At 40.4% G+C, this 18309-nt stretch overlaps 1 protein-coding gene across 5 annotated transcripts in view; it reads left to right on the forward strand.

Moving 5' to 3' along the window:
• Window positions 1-18309, forward strand: part of RAB3B (RAB3B, member RAS oncogene family) — a 60433-nt gene that overhangs the window by 7336 nt on the left and 34788 nt on the right. For all 5 annotated transcript variants that reach the window (XM_033152147.1, XM_033152144.1, XM_033152148.1 and 2 more), the window contains exon 2: window positions 3647-3874. In XM_033152147.1, coding sequence (XP_033008038.1) covers window positions 3647-3874 — 228 coding nt within the window. The remainder of the gene's footprint in view (window positions 1-3646; window positions 3875-18309) is intronic.

The raw sequence follows: 18309 nt of genomic DNA on the forward strand, positions 1-18309 counted from the left end.
GACTACTTTTGTTATGTTGTACTTAAATATTTTTTATATTGTAAGCTGCCTTGAGCATGGATTGAATTGTGGAAAGGCGGCATACAAATTAAATTAAATTAAATTATATATGTATGTATGTATGTTACGTATTCTCAGCTCTGCTTTGGACCTGACCTCTCTGCTGCTCTCCTTCCTTCTGTGTGATTAGGCTGATAGTGAGCACAACAGCACATTATTTGTTTGCTGCAAGAGAAATGTGTTGATACGCCAGAGACTGCACCGTTGGTATAATTTGTTTATATTAGCTGCCCTCTTGTACAGAAATACAGAATGTCAAATGCATAATGCATCTTATGACTCACAGTTGTACCACAAAACAGTCTGGGCAGTGATTTTATTTCTCTGATCAGTTTTTATTTTTAAAAATAGCTAGGATATGTGTTTCATTAGATAGACCCACTAGCCTGTTATTGGGGGGGGAGGGGTCAGATTGTTGATTGAATTCTTAATAGGTGATCCTGATCATTATATACTGTAAAGGACTGTTGCAGCACTCGTAGCTGCTCACTCCAGCCACATATTCACACTGGACCATAGCTCAGCACTCAAGCACAAGCTTTGCATGCAGAAGTTCCCTAGAGTAGCATCAGTCACTGAATGCAGCATGGATGCACTGTTGATGAGTATAATTCATATGGATGCTGGCTGGTGAACATTCTGTGTCTGAGTAGTCAGTAAACAATTAGTATTGTCTGACTTGCATAGAATCATCCCTACACTGGGATCTCCCTAAATCTGGAATGGGGAACTTGTGGCCTTCCAAATGTTGTTGGACTCCCACTCCCATCAGCCCTGGCCAGCCTGGCCAAAGGTCAGGGATGAGGGATGGACAAATCAGTTATTTTCGCTTTTCAAAGTTTCTCATTTTTCTAATTTTAAATTAGGTTCTCCACATTTCCATAGCAATCTCTGTATTTAAAAAAAGAACATTTAAAAAATCCTCATGAAAATCTGTCAGCATTTTAGTGTGAATTTTTCTCAATAAACACATTTTTGTATGCAGCTTTGACCAATAGACACACGTTTCCAACCAATTTTCCTCAATATAGGGTTGTCATATGTCTGAAATTTCCCAGACATAGGCAGTATTCAGCCCTTGTAAACAGCATCCAGGCAGAAATTGCTGGAATGTTTGGGAAAATCCATACATATAGCAGCCCATTTTGGCAGTGTAGATTTTTGTGAATTTAATAAAAAAAAGCTCAAAAACTAAAGCTCAACAACTTAATACAATGCATTTTTGTATGCTATTTTCACTGATGTGCATTTCCTCCTAATACTTAATTATTGTTTGTATTATTTGGCTGGAGAATTGCATCTCAAAATTCTGAAACGTGAATTTTTAAGGATAGCTGTGTTTTAGTTCACATTTTGGTTCAGGAGTTATAATCCAACAACATTTAGAGGACTGCAGGTTCCCACCCCTGCCCTAAATAAAGGAGGAAGATTACCGGTATATAAATCTAATAAGTAAGTACCGTAAGTATTCAGAGACATGTGCACTTAATAACAGAAGCAAGCACCTAGTAAAGTGGTATCTCAGGTTACAGACACTTCAGGTTACAGGCTCTGCTAACCCAGACATGCCAGCTCCCTTGGCCTATAGAGCAAGATGAGCGCACAACCCCAGAGTCACCTGGGACTGGACCTAACGGTCAGGGGTACCTTTACTTTTAACCCAGAAATAGTACCTCAGATTAACAAATTTGCTTCAGGATGAGAACAGAAATTGCACGGGGGCAACAGCGGAAGGCCCCATTAGCTAAAGTGGTACCCTCAGGTTAAGAACAGTTTCAGGTTAAGAACGGACCTCCAGAACGAAATAAGTTTATAACCAGAGGTACCACTGTATTGTACATAGAAACTCCACATGTATTTAGGCAAGCTCTGGGATTAAGGAATGGAAAAGACACCGAAATCCTACCAACCTGTTTGTGTGTGTGTGTGTGTGTGTGTGTGTGTGTGTTTTTACAACCCTCTTTTCACACTTTTCTCTGCAACTGTGATTAAAACAACAACTATTCCCTATTCTGAATTCCAGACTGACCATTGCATATAGATTCCAAACTATATACAGCCTGACTATTTGAGTAGTTGCCATTTGAAGCAATTGTTTAAAGCCAGGAACTGTTGCCAGATTAAAAGAGGTGAGGACCATAGAGAGCAGATGTCCCAGGGGTATCCCATTATAGTCTGCTTAACAATGCGTGTAAACATTTTATGGGTTCATCTTCAAGCATTTTTAGTGTGCACAGTACTAGTGCAAAAGATGGGAGTGGAATATTACTACTTCACTGCTTAACCCTTTTATTAGTTTACATTTACATTTATTAATTTAAACTATCTATTCCCTCTTTTTCTTTCCACACCAACTTTAAGGCGGGTATATTAATAACCTGTTCCTCACCATGTTCATACATTTCTGCTTTCATTGCTAAGAAGCCCAGTGCTTTTTCCTAAGGGAGAAATGTACAAGCAATAAGCTTTGCAGTGCCCAGTTACAATGAAATTGACATGGCAAATTGGAAACTGCTATATTGATAAGTAATGAATTTCCCAGTGGGGAAATTTGCAAGCGGCGAGAAAAGAATAAGTGCCAGAATCCAACTGAATAGGTAACTGGCAGCAATACTTTTAATGGGAAAGGTTTTCCTCGGTCACACTTAAGTTTTCTCCTAATAGTCTTCTATAAGTCAGTTTTATTGTACATAGTATCTCCACAATCACAATCTTATTTGGAATCCTTTCTTTTTATTAGTGAGAAGAATTGACTTATCATTCTGGGGAAATTTCAAAATATAATATTATCTATGTGGTACCTGAATGAGAAAATGACAGAATACCTCTTCTTATAAGAGCATCACCTGTGATGTTTTGATGCACTCGGATTAACATGGGAGCAGGAATCTATCACTTTAGCTGCTGTTCAGTAAACAATGCAATAATTAATACAATCTGGGAGCCAGGTGGCTCCATTTAGCCTTGGCACAAAGTAGGATGTTTTTTCCTCCATTGCGAAATGTTAGCCAACGACACTGAATTCTAATAATGAAACTTGGTCTGTTCAGTTCATATCAGCACGTAATGTAGGCAGGATTAATCATCTTTAAAATGTGCTATCTGTTCCTAATCAATCCTGGGGATAGGGTGAATATGGCACAGTTATTCATAAGCTGTGTTTCTAAGCTATTCTCGCTTTATCTTGATCAGGGCTCTGTCAACACCTGTTATCAAATACAGTACTCATTGAGTAGTCTATAGAATTATCCACACATGTATTTTCTTTATAAGTCTAAACAGAAATAAATAAAACCACATGTATCCCTCACTATGCTATGATTATGGAAGCAGGTGTTAAGTGCAGATCCACTTCTGAATCAGATCCTGCAGGTATGAAAAAAGCAATTGCTTACTCTTGATAGATCCCTGTATGTATTGCTCCTGGATTGGAGCCATGAGTTCAACATTACACAATCACTGCTATCAGCTTTGATACTCTTGGTCACCTGGAGGTGAGGGCATGTGAGAGGGGATTGCAAAGTGCATATTCTGTTCCTGAATAAATTAAATCACAGAGAAAAATGTGCTACTCTTATTTCCTTAGATGGCTTCCGTAACAGATGCCAGATATGGACACAAGGATGCTTCCGACCAGAACTTTGATTATATGTTCAAACTCCTGATCATTGGCAACAGCAGTGTGGGCAAGACTTCCTTCCTCTTTAGATATGCTGATGACACTTTCACACCAGCCTTTGTCAGTACTGTGGGGATCGACTTCAAAGTGAAGACTGTTTACAGGAATGACAAGAGGGTAAAACTGCAGATTTGGGTGAGTATCAGTTACTCTGGAATCATTAACCTTATGCACAAATGTAATGGAAAGTGGATCAAACTGTGGTTATAGCATATTTGTACTACACAGACCTTTTGCTTGCATTTTATTTAAGCAGAAGATGTATTAATTATTTGTCCCTTCTTCTAATGGAAGGGCTTCTTGCATTTCTGGTAGGAACTGAGATCCACAGGAAGCCTTCTGCTGGAGGTATGAGGGTGATTTTTGCTGATTCCCCTTTCCTCACCCAATAATACCTGACATACTATTCTGTAAAGTTTTCCAAACCTCTGAAACAGCTTTTAGGGGGCACAAGGAGGAATAAAAACCATCTGCTTGCCTACCGCTAGTGGAAGCAACCCATGAGTAAAGTAGGCTGGATCCAACCCAGAATCTGGATCTGAAACTATTATCATTGCTCTTTATGGGTTAGTGAGATCATTTGGGACAGCTGTTGCAGTGTGTCTTCTTGTGTATGAAATCAGATTCAAATGATCCTTCTTTCAGGATGCCTTCACACTTTTTTTATCTGGAACTGCCCTGCTTTGCTCACTCACTTTTTACAGAGCATTTAGATGATGGTGTATAGTGCTTTCTGTGTTGTTCTCCTGTGTTTTCTGGCTTGAGCTTGAGACTGTTTTCTTGCAATCAAATGAAGCTGTAACATCAGCCTGTCTAGTGTGAAGAGGCTTGTAGGGTTCCTGTTCCCTTCAACTAGGGTTAGCTAACCTATGGGCCTCCACATGTTGTTGGAGTCCCTTAGCCCCAGCCAGCTTGACCATTGGTGGATGATGGGAATTGTAGTCCAGCAACATCTGGAGAGCCACAAGTTAGCCATTCCTGCTTCAAACACTTATTCTTTGCAATTTTAGTTACTCTAATTACTTCCATTTTATTATTTCTTGTTGGTCCTGACTGGCAGAAGAGCCTCTCAACTGTCCCTTAAATCACTTCCATGAACTATTCCATATCAGTTTCTGTTCCCACAGTGGGGAGCAGGGAGAGTCTATAGAAATCACTTTCCTCTATTTTTTTCTGTATTGTATTTAACAAAATGGCAGCCCGTATCTTCCTGCATTATCTCATTCTCTCTGAGGAACATTCATGGTAGCTGGTGGGGGCATCATACCTATTTTTTTCCTTGTACCGCCACTTATCACCAAGCAAATCTTCACCTCAGACTTACACACACCAACCTCCTTGACAAGCTATACTTCTCCCTTTGTCCATACTCCCTGTACTATCATTTACTCAACCAAACTTTGGGCTGTGTTCACATTATTGTCTTTAAGTACAGTGAAACTATCCCCCGTTTGACAGCTCCCCTCCCCCCCGCAAGCTGGTCACAACAGCATGACCTCATTGGTGTCTGATGTTTTTCTGATTTTGGACACGTCAGGGGGCATTAATGCAAAGCTGCACAGGAATATGTCTTTACCCTAAACAAAGATGTTCACAACTGATGGTACATGAAGTATGTGCTGTGGAATCCTAATCATTTTGACATCTGTAACTGAATCTCTTGATTACCAGACTGCAGCATGTAATCCCAATAGACGCATCATTTCATTCCTCCCACCCAAACCTTTGATAATCTGAATATTTAGAATCTATTTGTGATGGAGTTTTTGTGTTTTTTCCCCTAAGGTGGTTAAAAGAGCTTGCAGTCCTCATGCTTTTGTTTTGTTTCTTATCCCCCTCATTGTTCTACTTGGTTAAAAGATTTGGGTTTTGTATGTAAGTGTGACTTTTCCTCTTAAGTTGTAGATGAGGGAGGAATTACAAAAGGAAAGAAAAAGATTAATGGCGCTTTGAAAGTCTCGCTTTTGTTGAAAGCTATTGTGGTTGTGCTAACTGTGTAAAAATAGCCTGTTCCACCTCAAAGGCATAAACAAGATACATAATAAAGAATGTATTTTTACATTTAGTACTCTTAAGATATTTTGATTTGTGAAGGTGATTTGGTTCAAGGAACTGAATAAACATTTCCTAAATTGGAATAGTTTAGTCTTTTTATCTGGGTGATATTATTATTTCCTTGTGTTAGTGGTTTTTTTTTAAACCAATGGTTCTTGCAAGTTCTTTTGTGCAGTATAATTGTTTGTGACACTTGCATTTTTAAATGTGTGAATAATAAAGCTTCACAACAGCTAAGATCCAAAGAACTGTGAAACTAGTTTGATGAGCCCAAGATGCAGCACAATCTTTTGTATTGTGAAGTCAGAAATAAATGGGGGATTAATCCTAAATAAGTGTGCTTTAGCAGGGACAGGGAACCCGTGTCCCTCCAGATGTTGCTGGACTCCACCTCCCATCAGCTCCAGCCAGCATGACCAGTGCTCAGGGATGATGGGAGTTGTAGTCCTCTGGAGGGCCACAGGTTCCCCATCCCTAGTGTATAAGATTGTAAGCTCTTAACTAAGAGTAAGCTCCACTGAACCCAGTGGAACACTGTTAGGCACCCCCCTCAAACAGCAAGACCCCTGTAACACATGGAAAACCTTGAAATGGATTTTGAAGTTTTGTTGTTGTCTTGTACTTATTATCATATATCTTATTATCTGCAGTTGTTGTTTTCTTGTGACCTGTGCCTTTGGTGTGCTTCAGTGTAAAAATTATTCAAACAACATACTAGGTGGGTTTTCAGAATTAATCTGTGTTTTGAATGGGGGCCAGCTGTACAAAGATGAAACAAGCCCAAGTCAGGAATGAGGAACTTGCTGCCCTCTAGGTGTTTTGGACTGCAGCTCCCATCAGCTCCAGCTAGCTTGGCCATTGGTCAGGGGTGATGGGAGGTGTAGTGTGCCAACATCTGTAGGACCACAAGTTCCCTATTCCTAGCCTAAGCAGTCCTATGGGTTTGGGCATACTGAGCAACTCTGTGCATATTTTACAGTGGTACCGGTACCTCAGTTGTCAAACATAATCCGTTCCAGAAGACAGTTTTACTTCTGAAACGCTTGACAACCAAGGCACAATGGGCAGTCTGCAATTTTAATGGAAAAAATGAGAAAAATACATTGGAAGCCGTTCAATTTCTGAGGTTCGTTGGAAAACGGAAGCAATTACTTCCGGGTTTTCAGCGTTCAAAAACTGAAACATTTGGCAATGGAGATGTCTGAAAACTAAGGTACCACTGTAGCTTACTTGGAAGCAAGTTCCACTGCATTCATTAGGACCCCAATAAATGTGTTTAGGATTGCAGCCTTATGTGTTTAAGAGTTTAAGAGCTAAATTATAATCTCCTTTTGTCTCCTGGCTAAAAGCCTTCTGATACTCAGTTCTGAACTCCTGGAGATATTAATTACTGATCAGAAGGGAAAGCTTGGATAGCAGTGTTTTCCCTTTTTAAAAAAATCAAATCGAAGAGCTAAGTTAGCACAGTCCATAACAGATGGCAACAGCATTACTGTACACTTAGGTTGCCTAGCAGCCAGAGAAAAGTGTATTGAAAAGACCAGGAGGGAGCCAGAGTGGATGAATAGAAGTGGACTTTAAGTGAGAAAAGGACAATGTTGCCTACTTTGCACTGAAAAGCAAAACTGGGTCCTATATATTTATTTGGTTATAGGAATGCTGCTATTAAATAACTAAGGGTAGATCATATGAAAACTTCAGCTTTTCATAATCTCAGAGTTATTACCAACTCACATCTCTTGGCTTTGCCAATCTCACAGGGTTGTTGTGAGGATAAAATCAGGAGAGGGAGGAACCATGTACATTACTCCCAACTTTTTTAGAGGAAAGGTGGAATAGAAATGAGTGTTTATGCTGGAATTTGCTCTTGTTGTTGTAATACTTAGTGATTACATAGGTATTTTGATGCTTTCTCTGTTTTTAAGAACATGGTTGTTGAGTGGCATATAAATGCTATAAACAAACATATTTTTTCACCATACCAGAATGAGGCCCATTTTAACTTGGCATGTAAGCTTGAGTAGGGGAGCTGTGATGAATTTTGTTTCCTCCACTTCCCTAACAAACCACTAATAGCTACTGAAAGTTACTGCTTTTCTACCTGCCCTGGAAGCTGAACACATCCTCAGTTGGATATGGGCCTGTATTTCTTAACAGCCTGGTTTGCACATAACTGTAAAGTATGGTGTCTGGCAGACAACCACTTAGACTTTGGTTTATTGTGTCACAGAATAGCTAAAAAGGACCTTCAGAATGACTCGCAACTCTTTGTTTATGACACTGTAGCTTCTGGGTGGTGACAGCTCCTTCACTATAGTTAAATAAGAGGTTGGGTTATCACATAATGCTAAGCTATGGTTAATGTTACAAACCTTGGTTAATGAGCTATCTTTAACCATAGGTAATAAATCATAGATAAGCTGCTGGATTGGGTTTACACATCGCACTAAGCCATGATTTTATAAGCTATAGTTTAGTGTTACATGTGAAAACGGCCACTCCATGAGATTTTTTTAAATCAGCGGTAAATTCAACATCAAATTTTATGCTCACGGAAGAAAAATTCATAAGACACCTCCATGTATAAGATGTCCCCTATTTGGGGGGACTCAGATTTAAGAAAATGGGAGGGGGATGTATCCATGTATAAGACACCCCCTATTTTTTACATTATTTTTTAGGGGGGAAACCTTATACACTGAAAAATACGGTATATATCCAGATTTGAGGGAACCAAATCTGCCTTGTGTCATATCCATTAAAATATTCAGTTAACTAGATTTATGGGCAATATTAATAATTTTCATGAATGGTAGAGAGATACAGTTCCACAGCAATCATGCGCAGCTGCTACCAGAAATATCTAACATCATCCTATTTTTGTAGAGATAATTAAAGCAAATTGAAACTTGACAACCACAAATTACACAGGATGACTGTTTCTTTTTCTTTTCTTTTGCCAAAATCAATTTGGATGCAGCTGCCTACATGTAAAATACGTTAACAGTTTTTTTCCATGCACGTACAACAATTGGTGTGAAGCACATAAAGTGATGCAATGATGAAAATCTATTTTTGTCTGAATGAAATAGAAATTCTGTAGCTGTGGTTCTGTAATCAAGTGTGCCTAATTTTATATTGCAAGGTTAGAAATAAATATTTTTTTAGTCAAAAAGAAATAATTATGTATCATCCGTTCTCAAACTTGAGAGTTTCCCATTTCTATTGCAGCTGTGAAGTATTCATCATAAAGAACTACTATAGAATTGCTGTGTGCACCAATTCATCTCTAAAAGAGACGCACAGCTGCTAAACTGGATGTATGAAAAATGAGTAATACTTTACATAGATGATAGAATGTACATACAACTGAAAAAGAGGAACTAAGGTTATATAGTTATAGAATCAATATGCAAGATTAGTTAAGAATGTCAGATGATCTAGGTTTTTAATTACAGGTAGGTAGCTGTGTTGGTCTACCATAGTCAAAACAAAATAAAAAAATAAAAAAAAATTCCTTCCAGTAGCACCTTAGAGACCAACTAAGTTTGTTCTTGGTATGAGCTTTCGTGTGCATGCACACTTATTTTAATACATTGAAACTGGAGGGAAGATTTAGGGCAGGGGTCAGCAAAGTTTTTCAACAAGGGGCAGGTCCACTGTCCCTCAGACCTTGTGGGGGGCCGGACTATATTTTTTTTTTGGGGGGATGAACGAATTCCTATGCCCCACAAATAACCCAGACATGCATTTTAAATAAAAGAACACATTCTACTCATGTAAAAACAGCAGGCAGGCCCCACAAATAACCCAGAGATGCATTTTAAATAAAAGGACACATTCTACTCATGTAAAAATATGCTGGTTCCCGGACCGTCCACGGGCCAGATTTAGAAGGTGATTGGGCTGGATCTGGCCCCCGGGCCTTAGTTTGCCTACTCATGATTTAGGGGAAGATGTGGTTATGGGAGCTCAGATTCCCCAGTGATCTTTTTGTACCCCTCCCATCAGATGTCAAGGAAATAAAGAACTACACAATTTTTAGAAGACACTGAAGGCAGCAATGTATTGGGAAGTTTTCAACGTTTGACGTTTTATTATGTTTTTATAATCTGCTGGAAGCCACCCAGAGTGGCTGGGGAAACCTAGCTAGATGGGTGGGGTATAATAATAATAATAATAAATAATAAATAATGTAGTAGTGTAGCCTTTTTGCAGACCTTTCCGTTAACCTTGGGTTCTTTGTTGCACCCGGGAGGTGAGGGAGGAAGGAGCCAAAAAAAGACACCGAGGATTTGAAATAGAGAAAGAGTTTATTATTCCTGTCATTTAGAATGGCAGGAAGGCATCCGCGCGATAACTCGCAGCAGACTGCAACTGGCGAAAAGATACATACAGCTTTTATCCCCTTTCAGAGTCCCTGTTGCCCCCTCCCCAGGAATCTGCTTCTTGCGCGTCACATCATTAGTAACATCCTTGAAAATTCCTGTTCTTACAATCTTATCTTCAAGGCAAAGGTTACTTAGCCTTGAGTTCGTTCCTGGTGCCTGCCTGTCTCCATGCGTACTTCAGCCAGGCATCTATCAAGGACTTATCTTGTCTCTGGCTAAGACAGCCCTCACTCCCCCTGTGCAAGGTTCACATCTAACAGAAAAGGTTTCATTTAAACAGTTTACAGAAGAGCTTTTACTTAAAGGGTTTCAGCCTAGAGTTCGTTATTGGGTGAAAGTTAAAGCTTTTCACTCTTATCTTAAAATATGGGTCAGCCCACCCTTTGGCTGGCTCCTGGTGCCTCTTGCCTTTCCCTCTAATTGGTAGGATCATCCATCAAAGGATTATCCAGTCTCCTTCACATCTCTGGCCAAATTCCTGTACCATTGAATATGGGGCACTCTGACCTGCTCTTCTTTTCATTGATTAATGATATGCCAGCGAACAAAGGTATGCACCAACAGAACAAGTTTCACAAAGAGAGCTTACAGAAAAAGCTAAATATTATACCAATAACATAAAAATATGAAAGGCCAGGCACATAATATCAAATAAAAGGGGCTAAAGTTTTACAAACTCAGGTAAAGGCTAAATATCATTTATAGAGGGGCTAGGAATGCTACACATCAATAATACAGAGAGGCAAATAATTGTACAGAGAACTTTAAAAAAAAGTTAGAGAGAAAGAATCTCAGTTTAAAAGAATTAAAAGGGAGAAGAAGGAAGACAGGAAAGTCAGTTAAAAGGACTTAGTTGCATAGAGAAGAAGGTAAAAGGGGGGACTGACATAGAAGAAGGTAAAAGGGGGGACTTACATAGAAGAAGGTAATAGGGGACTTATAAAAAGGACTTACATAGAAGAAAAGAAGATCAAGCTATCCAGGAGGCTTCCAATATGAATATCAGTTGAAATACTTTCAGCTCAGAAAACTGAGAACTCCAGAGAAAGTTGAAAAACTCCGTTATTCAGAGAGGCTTGAGTCACTATAGGTATTAGTTAAAAGGCTGACTTTCAGAGAAAGCTGAAAGCTCCAGTTATTCAGAGCGGCTTCCCGTGCTATGCAGAGCCAGGAGAGATAAAGGAGGAGAAGGGGGAGGAAGCCCCCCTTAGCTGCCCGCTTCTTGATTAACAGTATGTCAGTAAAGAATGCATGAAGTACAGTATAGAAAGCTTAAGAAAGCTTGGTTACAAAAAGACTTATAAACTTATAAACTAGAGAATTAAAACTCTCCCTCTTCAGTAGTAGTAGTAGTAGTAGTAGTAGTAGTTGTTGTTATTGTTGTTGTTGTTGTTGTTATTATTATTATTATTATTATTATTATTATTATTATTATTATTATTATTTATTGTGCTTAGTTACCAGAATATGATCCTATTAGGACATTGCTTTTGCATCTTTTATTGACTCATTGTAGTGATCCTCTTGAGCAAGCAACATTAATAGTTGGACCAGAAACACACTGATCTTTGCAGTACTGACTAGGGCCAGCCCTCCCATGAGGCTGTGTTTGGTGACTGCCTCAGGCAGCAGGATCTGCCCAGTCTACATAGATCTGACCCCCCAATGCATAGGTGCTGCTGCCATGTAATGCTTCTTCTCCAGCTGCTTCTTGCCTCTCTTCCTTCTCTGGCCTTGGCTTCCGGGTTGGTTTCAGGGCTGCTGTGCAACAATAACGCCTCCTTCTTTTCACGGAGGCCAGAGAGGGCGAGAAGGAGACGCCAAAGCTGCTGCTTTACCAATGTTCCCTCCCTCCCTCCAGATGCAGATCTTCACTCTCATCTTTCCCCCCCTCCCCCATGTTGATGCTGCCTCCCTTTTCCCTGATGCTGATCTTTATTCCTCCCTCAGATCCTGCTGCTTATTTACTCCAAGGTATGTGTGCATAGTCTTGCAGCCAGAAAATGAGAGTTTAGTAAAGAAACTGCCCTTTTATTCAATAGATGGAGGCTCAAGGTGGCGTTTCCCTCCTCATTTGATACATCACAACCCTGTGACTGAACTATAAATGAGAGTTATCTCCAAACTGCATTTTACATGTCTAATACCAAATAAATAAACACCTCATAAGTAATGACGGAACCATGCCAGATCTATCAGTCGGATCAAACTAAGCACATACTTTAAAGCACTTTCATAAAAAGCCGTTGCGGGGTGTGGGGTGTCTCTACTCTGGATTGGTATTACATGGCACGGAGTGTGGACTCTTTCCTCCCTGCCCTGTTTCCCAGCTGAAAATTGGCTCCTCATATAGCTGTTTGCTCCCAAAGGTTCTGTTTGCTGCAAATATTTGCTGATTTGTTGCTATTAGGTATCTTTTAGACCATGCTTGGAAACAGGGAAGAGCACTACCATGATTGGAAACAAAATGATGGCACTCACCTTCAACATTTGATGGTCTTAGCATACTGTGGCAACTTTGTCAAGGTCAGAATGTTGTTGGCATCTGTCTGTCTCGAGAGACAATGGAGTGCACCTCTGGGGGTCAAACCGCTGGAAAACCACAGTGTCTGCTGTGAGTGCAGAGACCAGTAACTCATAACTGCTTCCTCCTGCGTTAGCAGCCCTGAAGTGATCTCTCTGGGGTGCAAGCTTGGGCATTGTGTATGGAGGTCCTGGGTTGCCCAGGCGACAGCAGGGAATGCATATTTGACCCAACTCCTTTTATCAATATGTGCAAGAAGAGTGGTTCACTCTCTGCATCTTTCATAATACACCATCATGCTGTCATGCTATAGCAAACAGTCACCCGAACAAGCCCTATGAATCAATAGGCAAAGTTACCATCACTTCACCATGGGGTATCTAAAAGGAGCCTCCTACAAGCATTTGCTCTTGTGCAAATCTTGTGAATTTGGACCTACTGTAAAAGGAGTTTTATGGATCAGAAGTAGAGCAGGCTTTGAAATGTACTGTTCCTTATGCCAGATTTTCCTGTCAAACACCATGTTGTTTGCACTTCCAAATGAACTGCAGTCACTACTGAAAATCCCTGGGGCTGTACTTGTCAAACACTCCCCCCCCCCTTCTGAAATCAGAAGCTCTTTTATACCTACCCTTTGTCCATGTCTCAGTTTTTCAGCTATGCTAATTTCTTATCACTTGCACAACCTCTAGCTGACAGTGACTCATAGCTAGAAAATGAAATGTGCATCTGTGAAACAGTTATGGGAGTATCTTTTCACAGTAAGCAAAGAAGAGTCACAGGGAGATTCATGACAACTTTTCTTAGACTACTAAGGAGAGAATGGAGCCTGAGGTAGAGAGGATACAGACCTGCCATATCCAGGGAGAGGGGGAGGGAGGATTGGTTTCTGTCCAAATCCAAGGTTGTGGCTATGGGGTAAGCAACACCCTCTTGGAGTATTACTGCTGCAAGTCCTTCCATCATAGGCTCAGGTTGTATATATGTGTAAATAAACCATATACCATAAAGACACCACAATCGCCACTGTGCCTCATTCCAAAGGAAATACGAACCCTGGGCAAGCACCTGGAACCCCTGGAATCTCACACCTCTCAAAAATTGGGGTGCCATGCAGCAATAGGGGGGGAAAGCTCATTATCTGAGGAGGTCAGAAATACACAGCACTTATGCTACTATTGCTGATGGAGCTGCATTTCTGTTTTTTTTTTTAATAAATGAATGAGCAGAGTAGTCCCAACTGTTTTAAAAGCACATTTATCTTAATTACCTGGTTGGGTTGTTATTTCAAGACTTCAGATCATATTTTGAAAGTGCCTTCAAATCCAATAAGAATGTATTGGAAATGGTTCTGTAAATGAATGATAATTCATTTAATGTTGTCATGGTAGTTAACAATGTAGAATGATTTTTAAGTCTCCTTTTATAAGTATCTTCAGAGGGTTCCCCCTACCCACTTTATGAACTTGAGACTAAGGATGCCTGTAGGATTTTTATTCACTTGTGTGTGGGTGACTAATGGATTTTTAATAGAAGTCACGAAAGGGAAGGTGCATGAACATTATTTGGGGGAAATATCTTATATTACTTGTGGAAAACATCATGTAATATTGCCTTTGAAATTAAAATCTGGGAAGTTTGCTCAGGCATACCTATTTCAAAAGATGATTGAATTCATGTTCAGAAACAATGGACAAAGCTTCAGAAGTAATATGTATGACTATTTTTATGAAGAGGTATTACTTTTAATGATGCAAGATTATTATTTTTTGTCACACTAGCTTCCTTAAGCTATTGATGGAGGGTGGAAATGGAGGGTCAGATTCGGATCTCCAAAACTGAAGCCACTTCAATCCAGGATTTTTTTCTGAAGGTTTATGTTCCTGGGATTAAGTTTATAATCTGATCCTGGTTTTATGTTCTCAAGGTAGTGTTCTTCCTTAATTTCCATTTTCACTCTGGTTCTCCTGTCTGAAGCAGTGAGGCCCAGTAGTTCCCTAACAGGAGATTGAGAGTGATCTGTTATCACTTTATTGGCTGGCAATTTCTGTTTAATTGCTGCTCTGGAATAATTGCTGATAAAGGGTGACTAATGAATCCGGAAAAAATATCAACAACCTCAGATATGCTGATGATACTACCCTGATGGCAGAAAGTGAGGAGGAAATAAAGAACCTTTTAATGAGGGTGAAAGAGGAGAGCGCTAAATATGGTCTGAAGCTCAACATCAAAAAAACTAAGATCATGGCCACTGGTCCCATCACCTCCTGGCAAATAGAAGGGGAAGAAATGGAGGCAGTGAGAGATTTCACTTTCTTGGGTTCCATGATCACTGCAGATGGTGACAGCAGTCACGAAATTAGAAGACGCCTGCTTCTTGGGAGAAAAGCAATGACAAACCTAGACAACATCTTAAAAAGCAAAGACATCACCTTGCCGACAAAGGTCCGTATAGTTAAAGCTATGGTTTTCCCAGTAGTAATGTATGGAAGTGAGAGCTGGACCATAAAGAAGGCTGATCGCCGAAGAATTGATGCTTTTGAATTATGGTGCTGGAGGAGACTCTTGAGAGTCCCATGGACTGCAAGAAGATCAAACCTATCCATTCTCAAAGAAATCAGCCCTGAGTGCTCACTAGAAGGACAGATCCTGAAGTTGAGGCTCCAGTACTTTGGCCACCTCATGAGAAGAGAAGACTCCCTAGAAAAGACCCTGATGTTGGGAAAGATGGAGGGCACAAGGAGAAGGGGACGACAGAGGATGAGATGGTTGGACAGTGTTCTCGAAGCTACTAACATGAGTTTGGCCAAACTGCGGGAGGCAGTGAAGGATAGGCGTGCCTGGCGTACTCTGGTCCATGGGGTCACGAAGAGTCGGACACGACTGAACGACTGAACAACAACAAATGAATCCAATAATAAACAAAATAAAACTGGGCTTCTTGCATCTTTCTTTTTTTCAATAAATAAATAAATAAATAAATAAATAAATAAATAAATAAATAAATAAATAAATAAATAAATAGGAAATCATCAATTGAAGCCTTCCTACCCCACCACCCACCCTCCCATCCCTGAACAAACAACTCATTGAGGCAATTACTCACTAATCGCCTAGCTGCGATAACAGGACGCAAGAGAACTGACAGAATCTGGAAAAGGAAAATAATAAATTTTAAAGCATGGGGTTCCTGGAATCGTAATAGTTTTTTTCCTACAGTGTCCTGACTTAAGCTGCAATTCTGATTTATTATAAAAATTAGAATAAAATGTCCCACAAAACATATCAGAAAAAAACATGGCCGGGGGGTGGGGGACGGACAGCCAAGTGCTACTTATAATTTATCAATGACAGGATGGTTTAGAAGTTCCTTCTCCTGCTGTGTTACATGACACATTACTACCGGAATCTTGCTTAATGCTTCTCGTGGTACATCTCTTGTAGCTTTAACCTTTGCCTTCCTACTCTTGGGACAGGTCTGCTGCTCCTCTTTCTAACTAGGAATTCCTTTATGGGATGACTTATAGGTTCAGTTTGGACATAACTCTCATTTATAATTTAGTCTGACATGAATGAGCTGTGGGAATGTTTAGGAATGTGGATGAGTATATATTATTAATATATCTCAATCCCAGCTTGTGTGAGCAAGCTCCAAACTTAGCAGTTTACATTCCCTTTTAAAACACAGCAGAAAACGTTTGCATAGGCTTGCTTAAGCCAGCTATATTCCTGGTATATTCCCCTTGTTCCCTCTTAAAAGTAAGGATACAAAACAGCACTGATTATTAGATACAAAAGTGTTTACTCACGTACATCCAAGAGTCACAGTACAGGCTACAAGGAGGCAGACAAACTTAGATAAATGTATTTACATGCAGTGAAGCTGCTTCCATAAGGGAACAGCCTTCACCCCTGCTTCTCTCAGCTGCAGGCTGAGAGATAGCATGCTGCTTCTTCAAAGGATGAGGCAAAATGGACAGTCTTCTTTGGGATCTTCCTCCCAGGTAAGACCACACCTACTTCTGGTTCCTGTAACTCAGTCCAGGTAAGCAGGAAGTTAAGCCTGGAGGACTGAGTTACCTTCATGTCCTCTCTAGGAGTGTTGTGTTTGGCTGCTCTGTGTTTACATCCCACATGAGCCTCAGGCTCATGTGTCATCACCTTCAACCCCACTCCCAGGTGGTCATAAGAAGCAGCAGCTTTCATTTCCATTTTCAATGAGCCAGAGGTTATTGTGTCTCAACCCTTCATCTTAACCACGTTAATCTTAGCTATGGCTTTGGAAAACAAGCCAACTTCATAAACCACAATTTGAAGCATGCTTCTTTCAACAAATCCTAGTTAAGAAGTCTGTGGAACCACTTCCCTCTACCCCAGAGGTCGGCAACCTAAGGCCCATGTACCGATTCCAGCCCATGAGCTTCCTTGAACCAGCCCACGGCCGTTCCGTGGATCGGCGTGGGGACTCCATGCTTTCCCCCCCTGTGGTGCCATTTTTTTTCTTGCCGCAGCAACTGACTTCCAGGTTGGAAGAATGCCAGAAATAGCATGTGCACACACAGGCACGCATGTTCCAGCCCACCGAGAGGTCTGCCAGGGAGTGGACCGGACCAGCCTCATAAAACATTGCCGATCCCTGCTCCACCCCTAGCTTTATGGTAGATAGGGTGGTGCTTTTGTGCATATCCCCGAGGGGCAGGAGCAAGCCCAACTTGTTGAGTTAGGAGAGTGTTGGTTGATGGGTCTGTGTAGGAATTTTAGATTGTGTTGCAGGGTTTTCCCCACGTCCACCACACTTACCAGAAAGTGGACATATTAGTCTTATTTCTAGCCCATGTCAATGTTGTTTATGTTCATAAGTCCACTCCAGCCCATTTCCAGATCAATATGTAATCGTGAAAAACATCTGTATGAAAGTTCACGTCTAATCACAAAATGACCATTTATCAATGTAGCTCAATATGTGCATTTTAGGATAAAATGCATTTAGAAATGAATATTTTAATGACACTTAAATATGCATTTCGAATGCATTTTATAATGAGACTAAAAGGCTCCATGTTGGTGTGCCCAACTCACCACACAAAGGCAGGAGGCTTGAGGGGAGGGGCAGATGATACAGGCAGATGTTCCTCAGCACAGCTGTGTGAGAGCTACGAGGAACCGGGGTACATGAAAAGCTAGTAAGGGTTGCTTATCCAGAATGGTGGAAGAAGGAAAGCTGCTCTTCGCCTGTCTTACAGGGAACCAGTGCTGGATGGAGGGAGTTATACTGAGGGAGCTGAAAACACAAGGGCTTGTACACATAATGCTAAAACTTAGTTTAGTGTAGCATCCAAATAAAGCCATGGATGTGTCCAGTTTAACATCCACCATGTTGCTACCTCTGGCACATTGCTTGCTTTGAGCTACTGTTCATTTTCTAGAGAAAGAAGTTGGGGTTCAAGTCTCTCAGGAATTACTCAGAAGTTAAAGGAGCACACTTCACGCCTGCTGAAAAGCACTTAAATATATTTTATTTAACAAGATTTATATATCACTTAATTTGAAAACAAAGCACTGAACTGTTTACGTGAAATAATACAAAATATTCATGAGAA

Source organism: Lacerta agilis, chromosome 6 (assembly GCF_009819535.1).
Source record: "Lacerta agilis isolate rLacAgi1 chromosome 6, rLacAgi1.pri, whole genome shotgun sequence".
Taxonomy (NCBI): domain Eukaryota; kingdom Metazoa; phylum Chordata; class Lepidosauria; order Squamata; family Lacertidae; genus Lacerta; species Lacerta agilis.